This window comes from Gracilinanus agilis, chromosome 1, assembly GCF_016433145.1.
Source record: "Gracilinanus agilis isolate LMUSP501 chromosome 1, AgileGrace, whole genome shotgun sequence".
Lineage (NCBI taxonomy): Eukaryota > Metazoa > Chordata > Mammalia > Didelphimorphia > Didelphidae > Gracilinanus > Gracilinanus agilis.
This window is the reverse complement of record NC_058130.1, coordinates 797415099-797429540: the sequence shown is the minus strand read 5'-3', so window position 1 is coordinate 797429540 and position 14442 is coordinate 797415099. Positions and strand designations below refer to the sequence as shown.

Below are 14442 nucleotides of genomic sequence, written 5' to 3'. Positions count from 1 at the left end.
GGGGCCTGCTAAGTGCTTGGAAGATATGAAGTGCTTAATAAATGATTAAATTGGATTGACTATGTGAGGGAAGGCTTTCCTCCAGGGGAAACACATTGTGGAATGTCCCAATTTTAGGGGGCCTCATCAACCATGTAGTCAATTTCCATGCACCAAAAGAATAACATAGCCAACAAGTGCTGGCTTCATCTGGTTTCTTCTTAACCTCTGAGGAGGGGGAACCTATCACCTCTCAAGACAAATTCCACTTTTGGACAGCTTTCATTGTTAGCAAGTTCTTTCCAACATCAATTTGCCTCTTTGCTCTTTCCACCTGTGGCTCCTGGTTCTTTCTCTGAGGTCAAACAGAAACCTAATCTTTCTTCTCTATCACAGCCCTTCAAGTAGGTAGATAGCCCCAGTCATAACCCTCTTCCTCCTAGTCTTCTTTTCTCCAAGTCATATATTCACTTCCTCCAGCTAATCCCTATCCCATTACCATCCAGGTTGCCTTTCTGTGGACACTCTCCAGTTTATCAGTGTCCTTCATAAAACATGGCACCCGAACACAGACTTGGACCACTTAAGGCAAAGTAGAGTGATGTTTTTTCTTCCATTCCAGGAAGCTTTCCTGGTTGAAATAGCTTTGGGGGCCACCACATTACATTGCCAGCTCATATGCATTTTCAGTTCACTGAAATTCTCAGTCTTTCACAATTGCTCTCTTGCTGTGCCTCCCCAATTTGTGAAGTTCATTTTTTTTTCATCTAAATGCAAGATTTTGCACTGATCCCTGTTGAGTTTCATGTTATTGAATTCAGTCCAATGCTATCTTCTCCTAGGATCCTTGGTCCCTTGATTTCTCAACTTCACATTTGCAGTTCACTGCATTATATTAACTATCCCTCCCAATAATTTGGTATCATCTTTGCCTTATTTGAATCACTGATAACGTTCAATAGCACAGAGTCAAGCAAAGATTCTCAAGTTACCCCATTAAAGACCCCTCCCATTGGATTAACATTGAATCACTAACCACCACTCAAATCCAACCACCCAGCCAATTCTTAACCCATCCGATTGTGTTATCTAATAAACATACTCTGTATTCTTCATAGAAATATGGAATATTTTATCAAAAGCTTTGCCAGTCTAGTTAACTATATCCATAACATTCTCCTCATTAACTGGTTTATTAATTCCGTTCCCTCTCATTTATGGAAATGAAGATGGCCTGCCATGATCAGTTCTTGATAGAACTCGTAGTCACTACTTTACTTTCCCAATATTTGCTCTCTCCTTAATGATCTATTCTAGCATTTTCCTAGGAATTGAAGTCAAACTTTCTGGTCTAGTTTGTAGACTCAGATTTTGTCCTCTCTTTGAATGTTTTCATATGCCCTCCAGTTCAGCGGTCCCTTGATCTCTTAACATCACATTTGCCCATGCTCTTGGTACTTAAAAATGTGGTTCATCTGGGCCCAAAAGCTTCAGTTCATCAGGGTCAACTGGGTGGTCTCTTCCTGTCCTTTTGTTCAATGTTAACCCCTTGTGCATCATTGTCCGGTCTCTTCAAGTACCAAAGGTCATTCTTTGTGGCCAAACAAGAATGTTTGAGTTCTTCCTTATCTCTGGTGCCAGTTATTCTTCACCACAGTAGATGGTGGGAGACATATCCCATAGCCTTATTCTATTTCCTGCCATATTGTGATTTGCCTAGTACCTTAGTGGAATAAAGAATCCCTCTTGAGTTTTTGTATTACATACTTTGTAAACACAGTAACGGCATCTAGAAACACAAGGGTAAGAATGTGTTTCCTAGGGCAAGCCTGAGTCCCTGGATAAAAATCTGAGAAATGTATGTTTCCAGCTCTAGGAGTATCCTCATATGTTCTAGGATTCCAATTTCTGCATTGGTGCTAGCTGCTCAGAAGGAAGTGATTCCCCACAATCACACCATTTCTCAGACGAAAAATTAAACGAAATTCCATAATCATTAAGTGAATACTGCAGCAATGGTGACTAAGGAAGCCCTTCCCTGGCCGGCCAAGAGAGTGGCTCAGTGTCCTTCTGAGAGAAAATGGAAATGCCTGTTACGCCAGCCCAGAAAAGTGGCAACTACTTTTCAGCAGATTGTAAATGTGGTTCATTTATGACTTTGCTTTTTCATCTTTTTTATTGGAAGCATTTTCTGTAATAGAGGAAATAAAAGGCTATGCTACAACTCCCACCCATATTGTACCTTGAGCCTTTTTGGGGGGAGACTCCACAGAAGCCACACGCAGGCTTTGTTCTAGAGGACAGGGGCCATGAGCCAGAGAAACAGCCCGATTCCTCTTTTTGGGGTGAACCCCGTGTTATGATTAAAATCTGCTGGAGACCATCTTAATTTATTATATTTATTAAATAACAAAAAGCGGGCCAGAGAAAGAGAAGGCACCAGCCATGTGTAGGTGGCCACTTGCCCTTCCGAGAGCTGGTCCTGACCACACACCCATTCACTGATTCCAAGGCAAAAGCCCTCACTCTGGTCAAGAGGATGCCAGGAATGGCCCTGAGGGTACATCCACTCTTTTCCTCTGTTCTTTTTCAGCGAGGGGGTCGAGGAACACCTTGTACCTTCAATCTGAAAATGAAACTTTTTCCCTTAAAATCCCTAGGTTGTCTTGGGGTGCCAAAAAAGGGGTAGAGACTAGCATTAAAAAACGCCAGAGCGACCCATCTGGAACGTGCCTCAGAAACGGAGCCTTTGTAGAAGAGAAGCCTGGACGCGGCCACTCTTCCTGCTCTGTCCATCCTCACCCGCTAGAGAGGTTCCTCTAATGGTGCTGCTCCTCCTGGAGCCAATAGCTTGCGCCCTCTCCCTCCTCACGGCCAAACTCACCGCCCAGCCCAACCCCCTGGGCCTGTGCTGCTGGCCTGGAGTGGACAGCTGCCCCCAGGCTTGCTACCCAACTCTCACCTGCCCAGCGTGGAGTTGCCGCCTTCTCTTCCACTCTCTTCATTACTCAGAAGAACAGATTTAGAGCCGGAAGGGATCTCAAAGACATGCAGCCTAAGAAAGGGAGGCCCAGGGATGGCCTTGCCCCGGGGTCCCAGGACTAACCTGACCTGATGCTAAAGACGTACCCTGTGCCCAGCCAGCCTGGGGAGCAGCTACCCCAAACGTAGAGCTCGGGGGTGGCTCCGAGGAGTGACAACAATAGATAGCAGGCATTTGTCACCATTTTTATCTGTTTGAGACTCTTATTGGCTTCCCACAACATAGCTGACGATATCAATGACAAAAACAAAAAACGACAATAGGATCATCTCGATAAATGCAGAAAAAGATTTTGGCCATCTGCAACACTCACTTCTGTTTAAAACACTCGAAAACAGGAAGAAATGGAGCTTTCTTTAAAATGATAAGTACTATCTACCCAAATACATCAGCAAACTTATATGGGGATAAGTTGGAAGCTTTCAGGGATGGAGCAAGGGTGACCATGAGCTCCACTATTGTTCAACAGTGCACTAGAAATGAAAGGCATAACAATAAAAGGAGAAAAAGATTTAGACTAGGTGATCAAGTAATTAGCTCTCACTCTTTGTGGATGATGTAATACTGTACTTAGAGAATCCTGGGTGACTCAGTGGCGCTTCGGAGAAGTCAAGATTGTCTCGCGTGTCCGTCTTCATCAGATTATCAGAGATGATAACTAGATCTCCACAGGGATCCCAAGCCAGTTTGAGGAAACCATTTCTGGTTTGGGTGAAGCTAAGCCAGGCTCCTTTTCTAGAATGGAATTGAGTGAGGGAGCTTCTCTCCACTTCACCTGATGTCCTTCCAGAAAGTGGGTCTTCATACTTAAAGGCCCCCTTGGGAAGAATTCACCTCTGATTAGGTAGCCAAAAGAACCTTCAATGTAGGTTATGTAACGGGGCTCTCACTGCTGCAGAACACTCCTTCATGGCCTCCCTAATGAACTCATCCCGCTCTCCATCCACAACGCCTTTCTAAACCTTTCCATCCCCCCTCAAAGTTCCCGCTCTGTCCACCTTCTCAGCTGAGAACCTTGCCTCATATTCTACAGAAAAAAATGAGGCCATTTGCTGGGATTTCTCTTTCCTCTCCGTCTCACTGAGATGCCCTCACCGTCTCACATGAAGAGGCAGCCCATCTCTTTACCAGCGCGAACTCATCGACCAGTACAAGTGATCTCCTTCCCTCCGGTCTCCTCCAGTAGATCGTCCCCTCAGTCATCCCCACTCTCACTTTTCAATCTCCCCGTTTGTTGGAAGCTTCCCTAATGCCCACAAATACAAAGATGTGTCCCCCAACCTCAAAACCCCTCATTTGATCATTCCATCCCTACTCTCATGTTTCTTTTCCCTTTTTTGGTTAAACTCCTTGAGAAGACCCTCTACAGCCGACGCCTTCACTTCCTCTCCTCTCTCCCCAAGCCTTTGCCGGCTGGCCTCCAGCCTGATCATTAGACTGAAACTGTTCTCTCCAAAGTTATTCATGATCTTTTCCCCACCAGATCTAATGACCTTTTCTCAGTTATATTCTTTATTGACTTCTCTGCAGCCTTTAACGCTGCCGATCAGAGTTTCTAAGTCTTTATAATATTGTTGTCATGGTAGAAATTGTTCTCCTGGTCCGTTCACTTCACTCAGCACCAGTATGTAGCACTTTCTCCAAGTCATTCCCAGTAACTTCTTAAAGCACAATAGTATTCCATCACATTTATATACCTCGACTTAGTCACTCCCAACTGCTGGGCACCCTCTCCGATCTTGGTCCTTTGCAGCCTCAAAAAAAGGCTGCTGGAAGTAGTTTTTTAACATCTTTTTGCCCTAAGGGCTGTCTTCTGAATATAGCTGAGGGTGTCAAAAGAGGTAGCTAGCCTCTTCTCTCCCTGTCCTTTCCCGAAGGAGGCTTTTAATTCCTTCCAGGAGTGGAAACAGGAAGTTAGGGTCGGATGCTTGGCTACTCTGTTCTGCGCAGAGAGAGTGGATGCTGGCTTAGAACTATATGAGCTCCCTTAAATATTGCTCATCTAGAGGGCATGGTTTCTGGTGCAGTCTAGCTTCTGGTCACTGTCTCATTCGTGACGGGAGCGGGACCCTAAGCTTTCGATCCTTCACACCAGATACCAGCTCCATAATGAGCGCCGGAGTCTTTTTTTACCCTTCAGTATCCTGAAGTGGGTTGACATCATCCATCCTCTCTCAAAGCTGGAAGCCCAAAGTGCCCAAAGCCTGAAAGAATCCTTTGCTGCTCTCACCCACTCTGCCCTGCCGCCCCTGCAGGTGAGAGCATTGCTCCCCACCCAAGAAAGAGGAGAGAGCCCCATACCGGTGGGCGTTGGGACTTGGGCGATGTTTTGTTTAATCTAGCCTCCCTCTACTCCCCCCTCTCCCCTTTCCCTCTTATTTGCAATTCTGTGTGTGAGTGGGTGAGGGTGGCCTGTGTATTCTGCTCTCCTTGAGCAGTTCCAATGAGAGTGAGGTTCCTGCAGCAGCTATTTCCCCCCTTGTTTGCATAGGTGTCTCCTCGTGTCCCCTCTTCATGTGAGATCCCCCCCTTCCCCTAGCTAGCTTGTCCCTCCTTTCTTCTTTCAGTAACAGCAAGAGCTACTCCCAGGCCCTCCAATGTGCCTCCCTCTGTGCTGCCTTCAGGTCCGTTGACCACCACTTAAGCCTCCTGGCTATTCTACTTCCTCTCTTCTTCTGCTCTGGTCTCCCCCACATTCCCCACCAGCTACCCTGCTTTGGGAGTTCTCATGAAGCCTTTCCTCACCACCGAGAAAATCTTATTATGCTTCAAGACTGAGTCATTGCACCTCCTCTGTCCCTCCGATTGTACTCCGATGAGCCCTGGGCCACAAGACCACCTACAGAGGGGGCTTAGCTCAGTTTTTCTCCCCATTTCCCACCCACCGCCTGGCTACTCCTCTAGAACTCTTTTTCATGCCCCTTCCTGGGTACCTTCTGCTTCCTCCTCACTCCCTCTCAGCTTCCTTTTGTTCGATGTCTTCCCCTATTTGATTGTAAGCTCCAGGAGGGCAGCGACTCTTTATTTGCCTTTGCATCCCAGGGCGGAGCTCTGAGAAAATCACTAGATACAGGCTGTGATGGGGAGGAAGGACTAGAGTGAGAGACTGAGCCAGGGGCAGGACCGTTAGAGAAGGGGCCTTCCGAAAGGAGAAACGACCAGCTATGGGAGTTTCCTTCGAGCTTCAGCTGGACCTCATGACTGCTACTGGTACTCACCCCAAGTCCTCTTCTGTTTTTCACTAAACTCTCTGGGTAGTCCCCCTTAGGACCACGCCACGAGCTCCTCGAAGGCAAGGCTTGTTGCTCTCTTGTCCTCATAAGCCCCGCACCTAGAACGATGCCTGTCTCACATGGGAGTTCCCTAACAAATACTTGGTGATCCATAGACCCTATTCCTCCTTTCACCTTGTCTTGTCCCAAATATAACGGAAACAAGAAACCTTCAGGACCTCACAAGCCTCTGCTTAACCCCGAGCACTAGCAATTCTGCCTTTGATTCTTTTAAAATTCTATTTTACGGATGCTTTTCTTAGAACACCGCCAACTTCCCAGCCCAGTGAAGTTTTCGTTTATAAAAGGGTCTCTGGGTACGTCAGTTTTGTGTAAGGACTCATTCATTTTGGTGGGGTGGGTGCTGCTAAAGCATAGCTTCTAAATGGTGGGCGAAACGGGCAGGATGGTCTCCGCACCTCTTCTGCCTCCAGAAAGCCCCTCCGAATCCCCCCAGGAAGTCAGCCGGGGTGTTTGTTGGAGCACCTCCAATGGAATCCCCACTCTGGCATCCATGAGCACAACTATTGAGCCACTCTGCTTTGGTTGCCCACTTCAGAGCCTAGTGACAGTGTCTCCCCCGCAGGCACCCCTCTGAAGCCAGGGTGCTCCGAGCTCTGCTCCCTAGAATGCCTGCCACCTTCCCTTCTCCTCTCAGGCCCACAGGAAGGGTAGTTTTCAGGAAGTCACAAACAGATCTGGTGCTTCAGCAGTAGGGAACGTTCCAGGATGAAGGCCACGATGATGAACAACATGGCGTTTGCTTCTGAGCTTCTTCTGATTTTTTCTTCCATTGAGTCTTTATGCTTAGGTTCCTGTTGTGATTCGTACAGACTATTCTTAGTGTGTTTATTCTGATGTTTTCCTTCAGTGGGTGTCCCTTCACAGAAATCTGTCCATCTTTCTTTGTAGCATTAAGAAATGGCATTTGTGGAGCTCCTACATTAGAATCTGCTCAGCCATCATCCTGGACTCTGGGGTTGTTTCTAACCTTTTGGCTGGGACCAAAGTGCTGTGAATCCTTTTGTGTTGAGAGTGGATTTGTAGATACTAATGAAGTGCTTTCTATTGCCAGACACTGTGCTAAGACAGTCCCTGCCCTCAAGCTGTTTCCAGTTGAATGGGGGAAACATCAAATTATGGACAGAAAAACAGAAGGATGATTCACAGAGGGAAGGCACTAGAATTAAGAGGCCGGAGAGGGGATGTGAAGGAAGCCACTAGGCTCAGCTCAGGAAGGAAAGCATCCTGGAATGTGGGACAGTCAGAAAAAAGTGCCTCAAGCTGAGAGATGGAGTGTGGAAGAGCCAGGTGGCCAGTGTCACTGCAGGGGAGACTACGTGGCTGGATCCTGGATCCTGGATCCTTGCAAGAAGACTGGAAAGGAAGGAAGGGCTGGATTATAAAGGGCTTCAACTGACAGATTTTGTGTTTGATCCTGGAGGTAATAGAGAGTCCCTGGAGTTTGAGCAGGGGATAGCATGATTGGGGCTGAGCTTTAGGAAAAAACCCTTTGGTGGCTGGATGGAGGATGGCCTGGAGCTGGGAGAGACCAAGGCAGGCAGGCAGACACCCTCCCCAGCATCTATTCCAGTCGTCCAGGTGTGAGGAGATGAGGGCCTGCATCTGAGGGGTAGCCCTGGCCAAGAAGAGAAAGGGCTGGTTTGGAGAGATGCCGGCCATGAAGTTGGCAGACTTTGGCACCATTGTGGATACGAGGGTGAGAGATGGTGAGGGTTCAGAATGACTCTTGGTTTGGGAACCTGAGGGAATAGGAGAAGGATGGTGGCCGTGAGAGTGGAAGATGGGGATAGGGAGAGTTTAGGGCAAGGATGGAGAACCTTTTAGAGATGGAGTGCCAGGCCCTGGCCCCACCCCACACCGAGTGCCAGGTGCACTCACCCCCCTTTTCCCCACAGAGAGGAGGGAGAAAGTGCTCCCATTGGGCTTCTGGTCAGAGGGATGGACAAAGTATGGGGTGGAGGGGGAAGACGGCAGCTTTGCCCGAGTCCCCTTGCCTCTCTAATAATGAACTGAGGTGGGGGGCTGCCACATGCCCACAGAGAGCGCTCTGTGTGCCATCTTTGGCACCTGTACCGTAGGTTCACCGTCACTGGTTTAGGGGGAAAGACAACGTGTTTGAGTTCAGGCGGATTGAGTTTCAGAATGTTCAAGATGTCTGAAAGGCAAGTGGAGATGTGAGATTGGAGCTCAGCAAATAGCCTTCGAGGGCATGACTGGGAAGAGAATTCCTCAGCCACTCCAATGGAGGGCTGCACAGTGGAGCATGAGTAAACTCCTCCCAAAGCCTTTCCTTTATAGAGGGCTCAGAAGTTTCAGAACTTCCCCCATCACTCTTTGTTCTCCATCTGCTGGTATGCTCAGCTTTAACTCCATGGAACACCAGAACCCCTGGGGGCCTCCACCCCCTCCATCTCCCCTTCAGCTTCTTTTTCTATGCTGTCTTTATTAGACTTGAAGCTCCTAGAGGGCAGGAACTGTCTTTTGTACTTGTTTCCCCTGCCCTTAGCCTAGCACATAGTAGGTGCTTAATACACGTTTTGAATAGAATTGAACTGATCCAGGTAAGGAGACTCAAAAGGATGACCTGAAATGCAGAATGAGAACCAAGGGAAAGGGTTACCCCCCAAACCTAGAGAGAATCACAGAGAAGAGGGTATTCAGTACTATCAAAGACTGCAGGAAGTCAGAGAGGAGGATTGAGAAAAGGACACTGGATTTGACAATTGGGAGGCCATAGAAGACTTTGGAGAGAGTGCTTTAGGAGGAACACACAGGCAGAAGCCAGACTGCAAAGGGTTAAGGACAGAGGGAGGAAGAGGGACAAAGACAGAGAAAGAGGGAGGGAGGGAAAGAAAAAGGGAGAGAGGGGGGGGAGGGAAAGAGGGAGGGAGAAAAAGAGGGAGAGGGAGAGAAAGAAAAGAAAGTGAAGGCACTAATTGTAGATGGCTTTTTCAAGGAGTTTATTAACAAAGTGAAAAAGAGCTAAAGGATGATAGTTAGCAGGGATGGAAGGGTGAAGTGAGGGTTTTTCAGGATGGCGAGAAGCGGACATGTTTGTAGGAAATGAGCCAGTAGAGTGGGAGAGATTGAAAAGAAACGAGAGAGAGCGGGGATGAGAGAGGCGGCAATCTGTTAGAGGAGGCGGTATGGAACGGGATCGTTTGTGTAGACAGAGAAGTCAGCGTTGGGAAGGAGGAAAGTCACCAGGAATTAAGGTGGATCTCGTGACAGGAAGCAGCTAAGTGATATGAGATTAGGAAGAAAAGAAGAAGGGAAGCATGTGGCACATGATTTGAATTTGTTCTATAAAACGTGAGGTCAGGTCCTCTCGCTTGAGCAGGGAGGGAGAGGGAAAGCCAAGGGGGGTGAAGGAGGGATGAAAAGGAGCAGAGCGGGCTAGGGAGGTGCCAGGAGAAGTATCCAAAGATTCCTTAGCAGCAGTGAGGGTTGAACATAAATGTATGGGGGCCCCGAGCAGAATGGGGGCCTGATTTTCTCCGCCTGTCTTCAGGAGTAAACTGTCAAATATAATATTGCTAGAGATGGATACATTTAGAAATATTGGGGTTTTATTTAAAGTCATCCTGACCGTTATAGCCAGGTGCCTGATAAGAGCTCATTCGAATTCCTCGCCATTACTCTGCCCACCTGGCTGCTTCGTAGGAAAGAGCCCGTCTCAATCAAGTTCAGAGGCTCTAGACCTCAGTCTCCGTAATTGTAATCGCACTTCCTGCCCACCTGTACGACACCAGGGGAATCATGGGAATGTAGTTTTCAAGTCTCCTAAACGTCCACAGGAAGTTCATGTCATGGACCTCACAGTAGGAGTGAAGGTGGTGAACGTGGGAGTGACCCAAGACTGGGCTGGGCAGAACCGGCCATAAAAGGGGGCCAGAACTCAAGAGGACAGTCTGGATTTGAACTGGTACACCGAAGGGTCAAGCTGAGGAAGACGGAGTGGCTGGAGCCAATAGGCTAGAGAGAGCCTAGGAGAGAATGGAAGGTTTCCCCATTGGCTGTTGCAGTGGGGATGAAGACAGCCTTGTCAGATAGGGGGGTTTCAGAGCAGCCCCATGTGAGGCCCAGGAGGGGCGCAGAAGCAGAGTGGGAGCGAGCCGTGGGAGCGAGGCAGCACACGGGTGGCATCTCCTACTATGGAGGCAGAAGTTGGGGAAGAGCAGAATCGAGCCAGCTGCCAGCGTGTTGAGGACCTGGAGGTGTCGGAGGGCAGTGACTGAGGTGGACAGCACAGACTTCCAAGGAGGGGAACTGAATGATGGCAATGGGAGAAGCCAGAAGAGGCAGTAGAGTAAGGAGCCTCCCAAGAGCACCCTGGAATGAGGGGAATCGGGAGGAAGGAAGGAGAAAGGAAATGAGTGGCGATGAAGGGAAATTTGTTGACTGGAGAACAGATACTCCAGGCGGCCCAGGCCCAGTGGCGGCCGCTTTTAGGTAGGCCTTTGCGGGGAGGAATCCGGAGACGCCTTGTTTTGCTTTCAGCAACAGCCCTATAACTGCAGTTCTTGGCACCAAGGGAAGAGCACGTCGGCTTTCCTTGACACGTCCATGTGGCCGTCCCCAGCCTTCACCGCCCAGCCAGCATTCCTTGGGGTCATTTGTAACTGATCGCCCTCTTCCTCCTCCCTTCTCAGCTGGCCCAAGGCCGCCCCACTCAGCCGCCCTCTCCTGGGGCTCCGGGGTCCTCCGCCGTCCTCCGCCCCTTCTGTACTTTGCAGCCAAACTCCTCTCACCCCCTCGGGAGCCCGAATTCCACGCGAAGCGCCCTCTGAACGGCCCACGAGCTGCCTCAGGCAGCCGCTGGTCCAGCCGCTTTCCCCTCCCTGAATCGCTGTCCAGGGCCGGGGCACGAGAAGCCAATCACTGAGTGGGGAAAGGCATCTGGAGAGCGGCCTGGGCTGAGCGAGGGCCGGGGCTGCCCGGCCTTCTTGGGGTGTCCCCCAGCCCCCCCCCCCATCTTAAGAGTATCCGGTGAAGAGGGCAATCCGCGGGGAATGCCAATAGGAGTGAGCCCATTCTAAGGAGGAGAAGCCTGAGGCCCAGAGCCGGGCCTGACCCTCGGGCCTCCCGACCACCTTCTTCCTAAGATGAAGAAGGAGGGAGCGCGGGGTCTGCGGGCTCCTTCCCCGGTGTGCGCGGCTCAGTAACCCTTCCCAGCCCTCTCAGAGGCAGAAGTGCGGGGAGGGGGCCGGGCAGTGGGCTGGAGAGGGCAGCCTGGAACCCGGGACCTCCCGGCCTGGCTCTCTCGGCTGCCCCCGGTGCGCTACGGAGAAGGGCTGGAGAGTGCGGGGGCTGCAGCTTCCCAGGCATTAGGCCGAGTCTGAGCAGAGGACGCCATCGAGGCACTGGGGAGCCTGAAGGGCGGGGGCGGGCCGGGCACTGGGCCCCTTGGGAGGAGGAGCTGCCCACGCTTTGGGACCGAGCCCGGGACGCTGGTGCCCCCTGGCACAGCCATGCCAGCCTGGCCTGGCACTGAGCCGGACTCCTCCGCCCCTCGGTGGCCGAGGCTCCCACAGAACCATCCGGCACAGAGTACCGGGGCTGGAGTCCGGAGGTCCTGAGTTCCCATCAGGCTTCAGACACGTCCTGCCTGGGTGACCCTGGGCGAGTCACTTCCTCATCTGCCTCAATTTCCCCTTCCAGTGGCTCCGAGTTGGACCCGACTGAGGGATCCAGAGAGCCCGGCGGGCTCTGAGCCCTTCTCTGCCCTTCGTGGGAGCCCGCCACCTCGACCCAGGCAGCCGCACCTGCCCAGCTGCGGTGGGAGTGGGAACCCGGGCAGCCGCTGCTGGGGGCGGGGCCTCGGCTCTCCCAGGGCCTCCTTCAGCCCCGGGTGGGGGCGGGGCGGAGGCCCGGGGGTGGAGCTGAGACCCAGAGGGAGCTCCCTCCCGGCTCCCTCCTCTTCCAGACTCCAGAACGTCTGCAGGTCCTCAGCCAATTGGAATTCTTTCCCGGGGCCGGTACAGCGCGGGGGCGTGACCGCCAGATGTAAGCGTCACTTCCGGCTGGTGCCAACCCTTCCTGTTCCCCCTTGGCCCGGCCGCCCTCTGCATTCCCCTTAGGGCCAGGTGAGGAGTACGTTGTGAGGACGAAGAGGCTTGCGGGGAGGATTTATCGGGGCGAGGGGGGGCCAGGAGGAAGCACCCGGCAGGCTGGGGGGACTGAGCCCGCAGCTGGCGCCTCTGCCCGTCCCCTACGCGTGTGGACGACTGCTCAGGCACCAAAGGCCCCGTGAACTACATTCCCCAGAAGGCAGCGGGAAGCAGTCACTTCCGCTCCTGTCCCCACAACTGCATGGGGGTGGGGCTGCGGGGGAGGGACAGCTTCCCTCTGGCCCAGGGCTTGCCTGCTTGCTCTAGGCTCCTCCCACCCCCTCAGTTGTGGCTCCCAATGGCGGCGGGGTTCCTCCTCTGGCCGCCTCTGCTACCCGCTCAAGCCCAGCCTCTGCCCATTTCCCTCCCCCAACAGCTAGGCGCTGCCTCCACACTGCCTGACTCGGCTTCTGGGTTCTCCGCAGCTGGCCATCCGGGTGACCGCCTGGAGGAGGAGGGGGGGGGATGGCGCCCGTGTTCCTGGCGGCCAGCGCCCAGCAGGTGAGCCTCCGGGGCAGCCACGGAGTCTTGTGGCCTCAGGCAGGCAGGCCCGGGCTGTGACCTGTGAGCCCTACAGGGGGAGCCTGGTTTGGTGGCTGTGACTGGGGGGGCGTCACGGGGAGCCCCGCGCCCTGTCAGACAGGCGCCCCCCCTCCAGGGAATCCCGCAGCTCTCCACCTGACCCCTGCCGAGGCTATTGCTGCTCCTTTCAAAGATGGGGAAACTGAGGCTGCCCAGGCCCCTGTGAATGGGGTGGGGGAGGGGAGGAATGCTTGTCACACTGCCTTGGGGGGAGGGGGAGAGCCCACCCTCAGGAGCCCCTGCAGGGCCCCCTTCCAGCCTGGCCATCAGCACTTGTCCTTGAGGCAGGCCTGGAATGGGTCTGGCCTCCTCCCTGAGCGTGTCCTGGGTGTCGTAGGGTGCCGTGACATTCGGGGACGTGGCCGTGGACTTCTCCCCAGACGAGTGGGGGTGCCTGGACCCTGCCCAGAAGGAGCTGTACCGGGAGGTGATGCTGGAGAACTACGGGAACCTGGTGTGCCTGGGTAAGGGGGCTGCCCTGGGCTCCCACCCCGAGGGCCTGCAGGGGGCATCTCAGAGATCCATGGGTGACCCCTGGACTCGGGCCTCCTCTGCTTGGTCCCCCCAGAGGCTCCTCCAGTTCCAGGACAGCCCAACCACCTGAAGCCTTGGACAACTCCCAGGCTTTGGGCTGGGCCCAGGCCTGGACGGTGAGATTCTCTCAGAGGCCAGGCCAGCCCGAGAGCTTGGTGCAGCCTCCCCCTCCCCCTCCCCCTCCCCAGCCAAAATGGTCTGCCCTGCCAGGTGCCGGGGCCTGAAGCGTTGAAGCAGTCGGTGCCCGTCTTCCTTGGGGGGTGTCGGGGGGAGCCGGAGGTTTTCTCTGGCCTCAGCCCTTCCCCATCTCCCCTGAGCAGGACTCGAAGTTTCCAAACCACACGTGATCCAGCGGTTGGAGCGCAGGGAAGCGCCTTGGATGCTGCAGGGAGGTGGCCCAGGGAGCTGGGCTCCAGGTGAGTGACCCCGGGCCGCTGCTTGGCGGCCTTCTTCCTCCTGAGGGCTGACCTCGTTGGGTCTCCCAGGCACCCTGTGAGGCCGCTGCTCTGGGAGTTATTCTCTCCATTTTAGGGATGAGGAAACAGGCTGGGAGAGGATCAGGACATGACCAGCTTGGCCACTAGAAAGCATGTGAGGCGGGCTTTGAATCCAGGACTTCTTGACAACCCTGTGCCATCTCCATCCTGCCCTGCTGCCTCTCATGGTGCAGCCTCCCCCTCCCCCTCCCCAGCCAAAATATATGGGATGGGGGCTCCCTGCTCGAGACTCCCAGGAACATGGCACTGAACGGGGGCTGTGTGGGATGAGCTCCTTCATGGAGCCGCATTGGGTGCTGAGGAAGCCCAGGTACCGATGGACGTAACCTTGTGTGTCCTGCTGGGCTCAGAGAGAGACAAAGAGGCCCCTTGAAGGGGTCGAGCTGTGCTGCCACTTTCCT

General features: G+C 52.9%; 1 protein-coding gene across 1 annotated transcript in view; it reads left to right on the top strand.

Annotated features, from left to right (window-relative positions):
* The first annotated feature begins 12893 nt into the window (after positions 1-12893).
* LOC123230563 (zinc finger protein 383-like) overlaps positions 12894-14442 on the top strand; it is a 31241-nt gene continuing 29692 nt past the window's right edge. The window contains exons 1-3 of the mRNA XM_044656698.1: positions 12894-12929; positions 13348-13474; positions 13865-13960. Of these exons, the coding sequence (XP_044512633.1) occupies positions 12894-12929; positions 13348-13474; positions 13865-13960 (259 nt within the window). The remainder of the gene's footprint in view (positions 12930-13347; positions 13475-13864; positions 13961-14442) is intronic.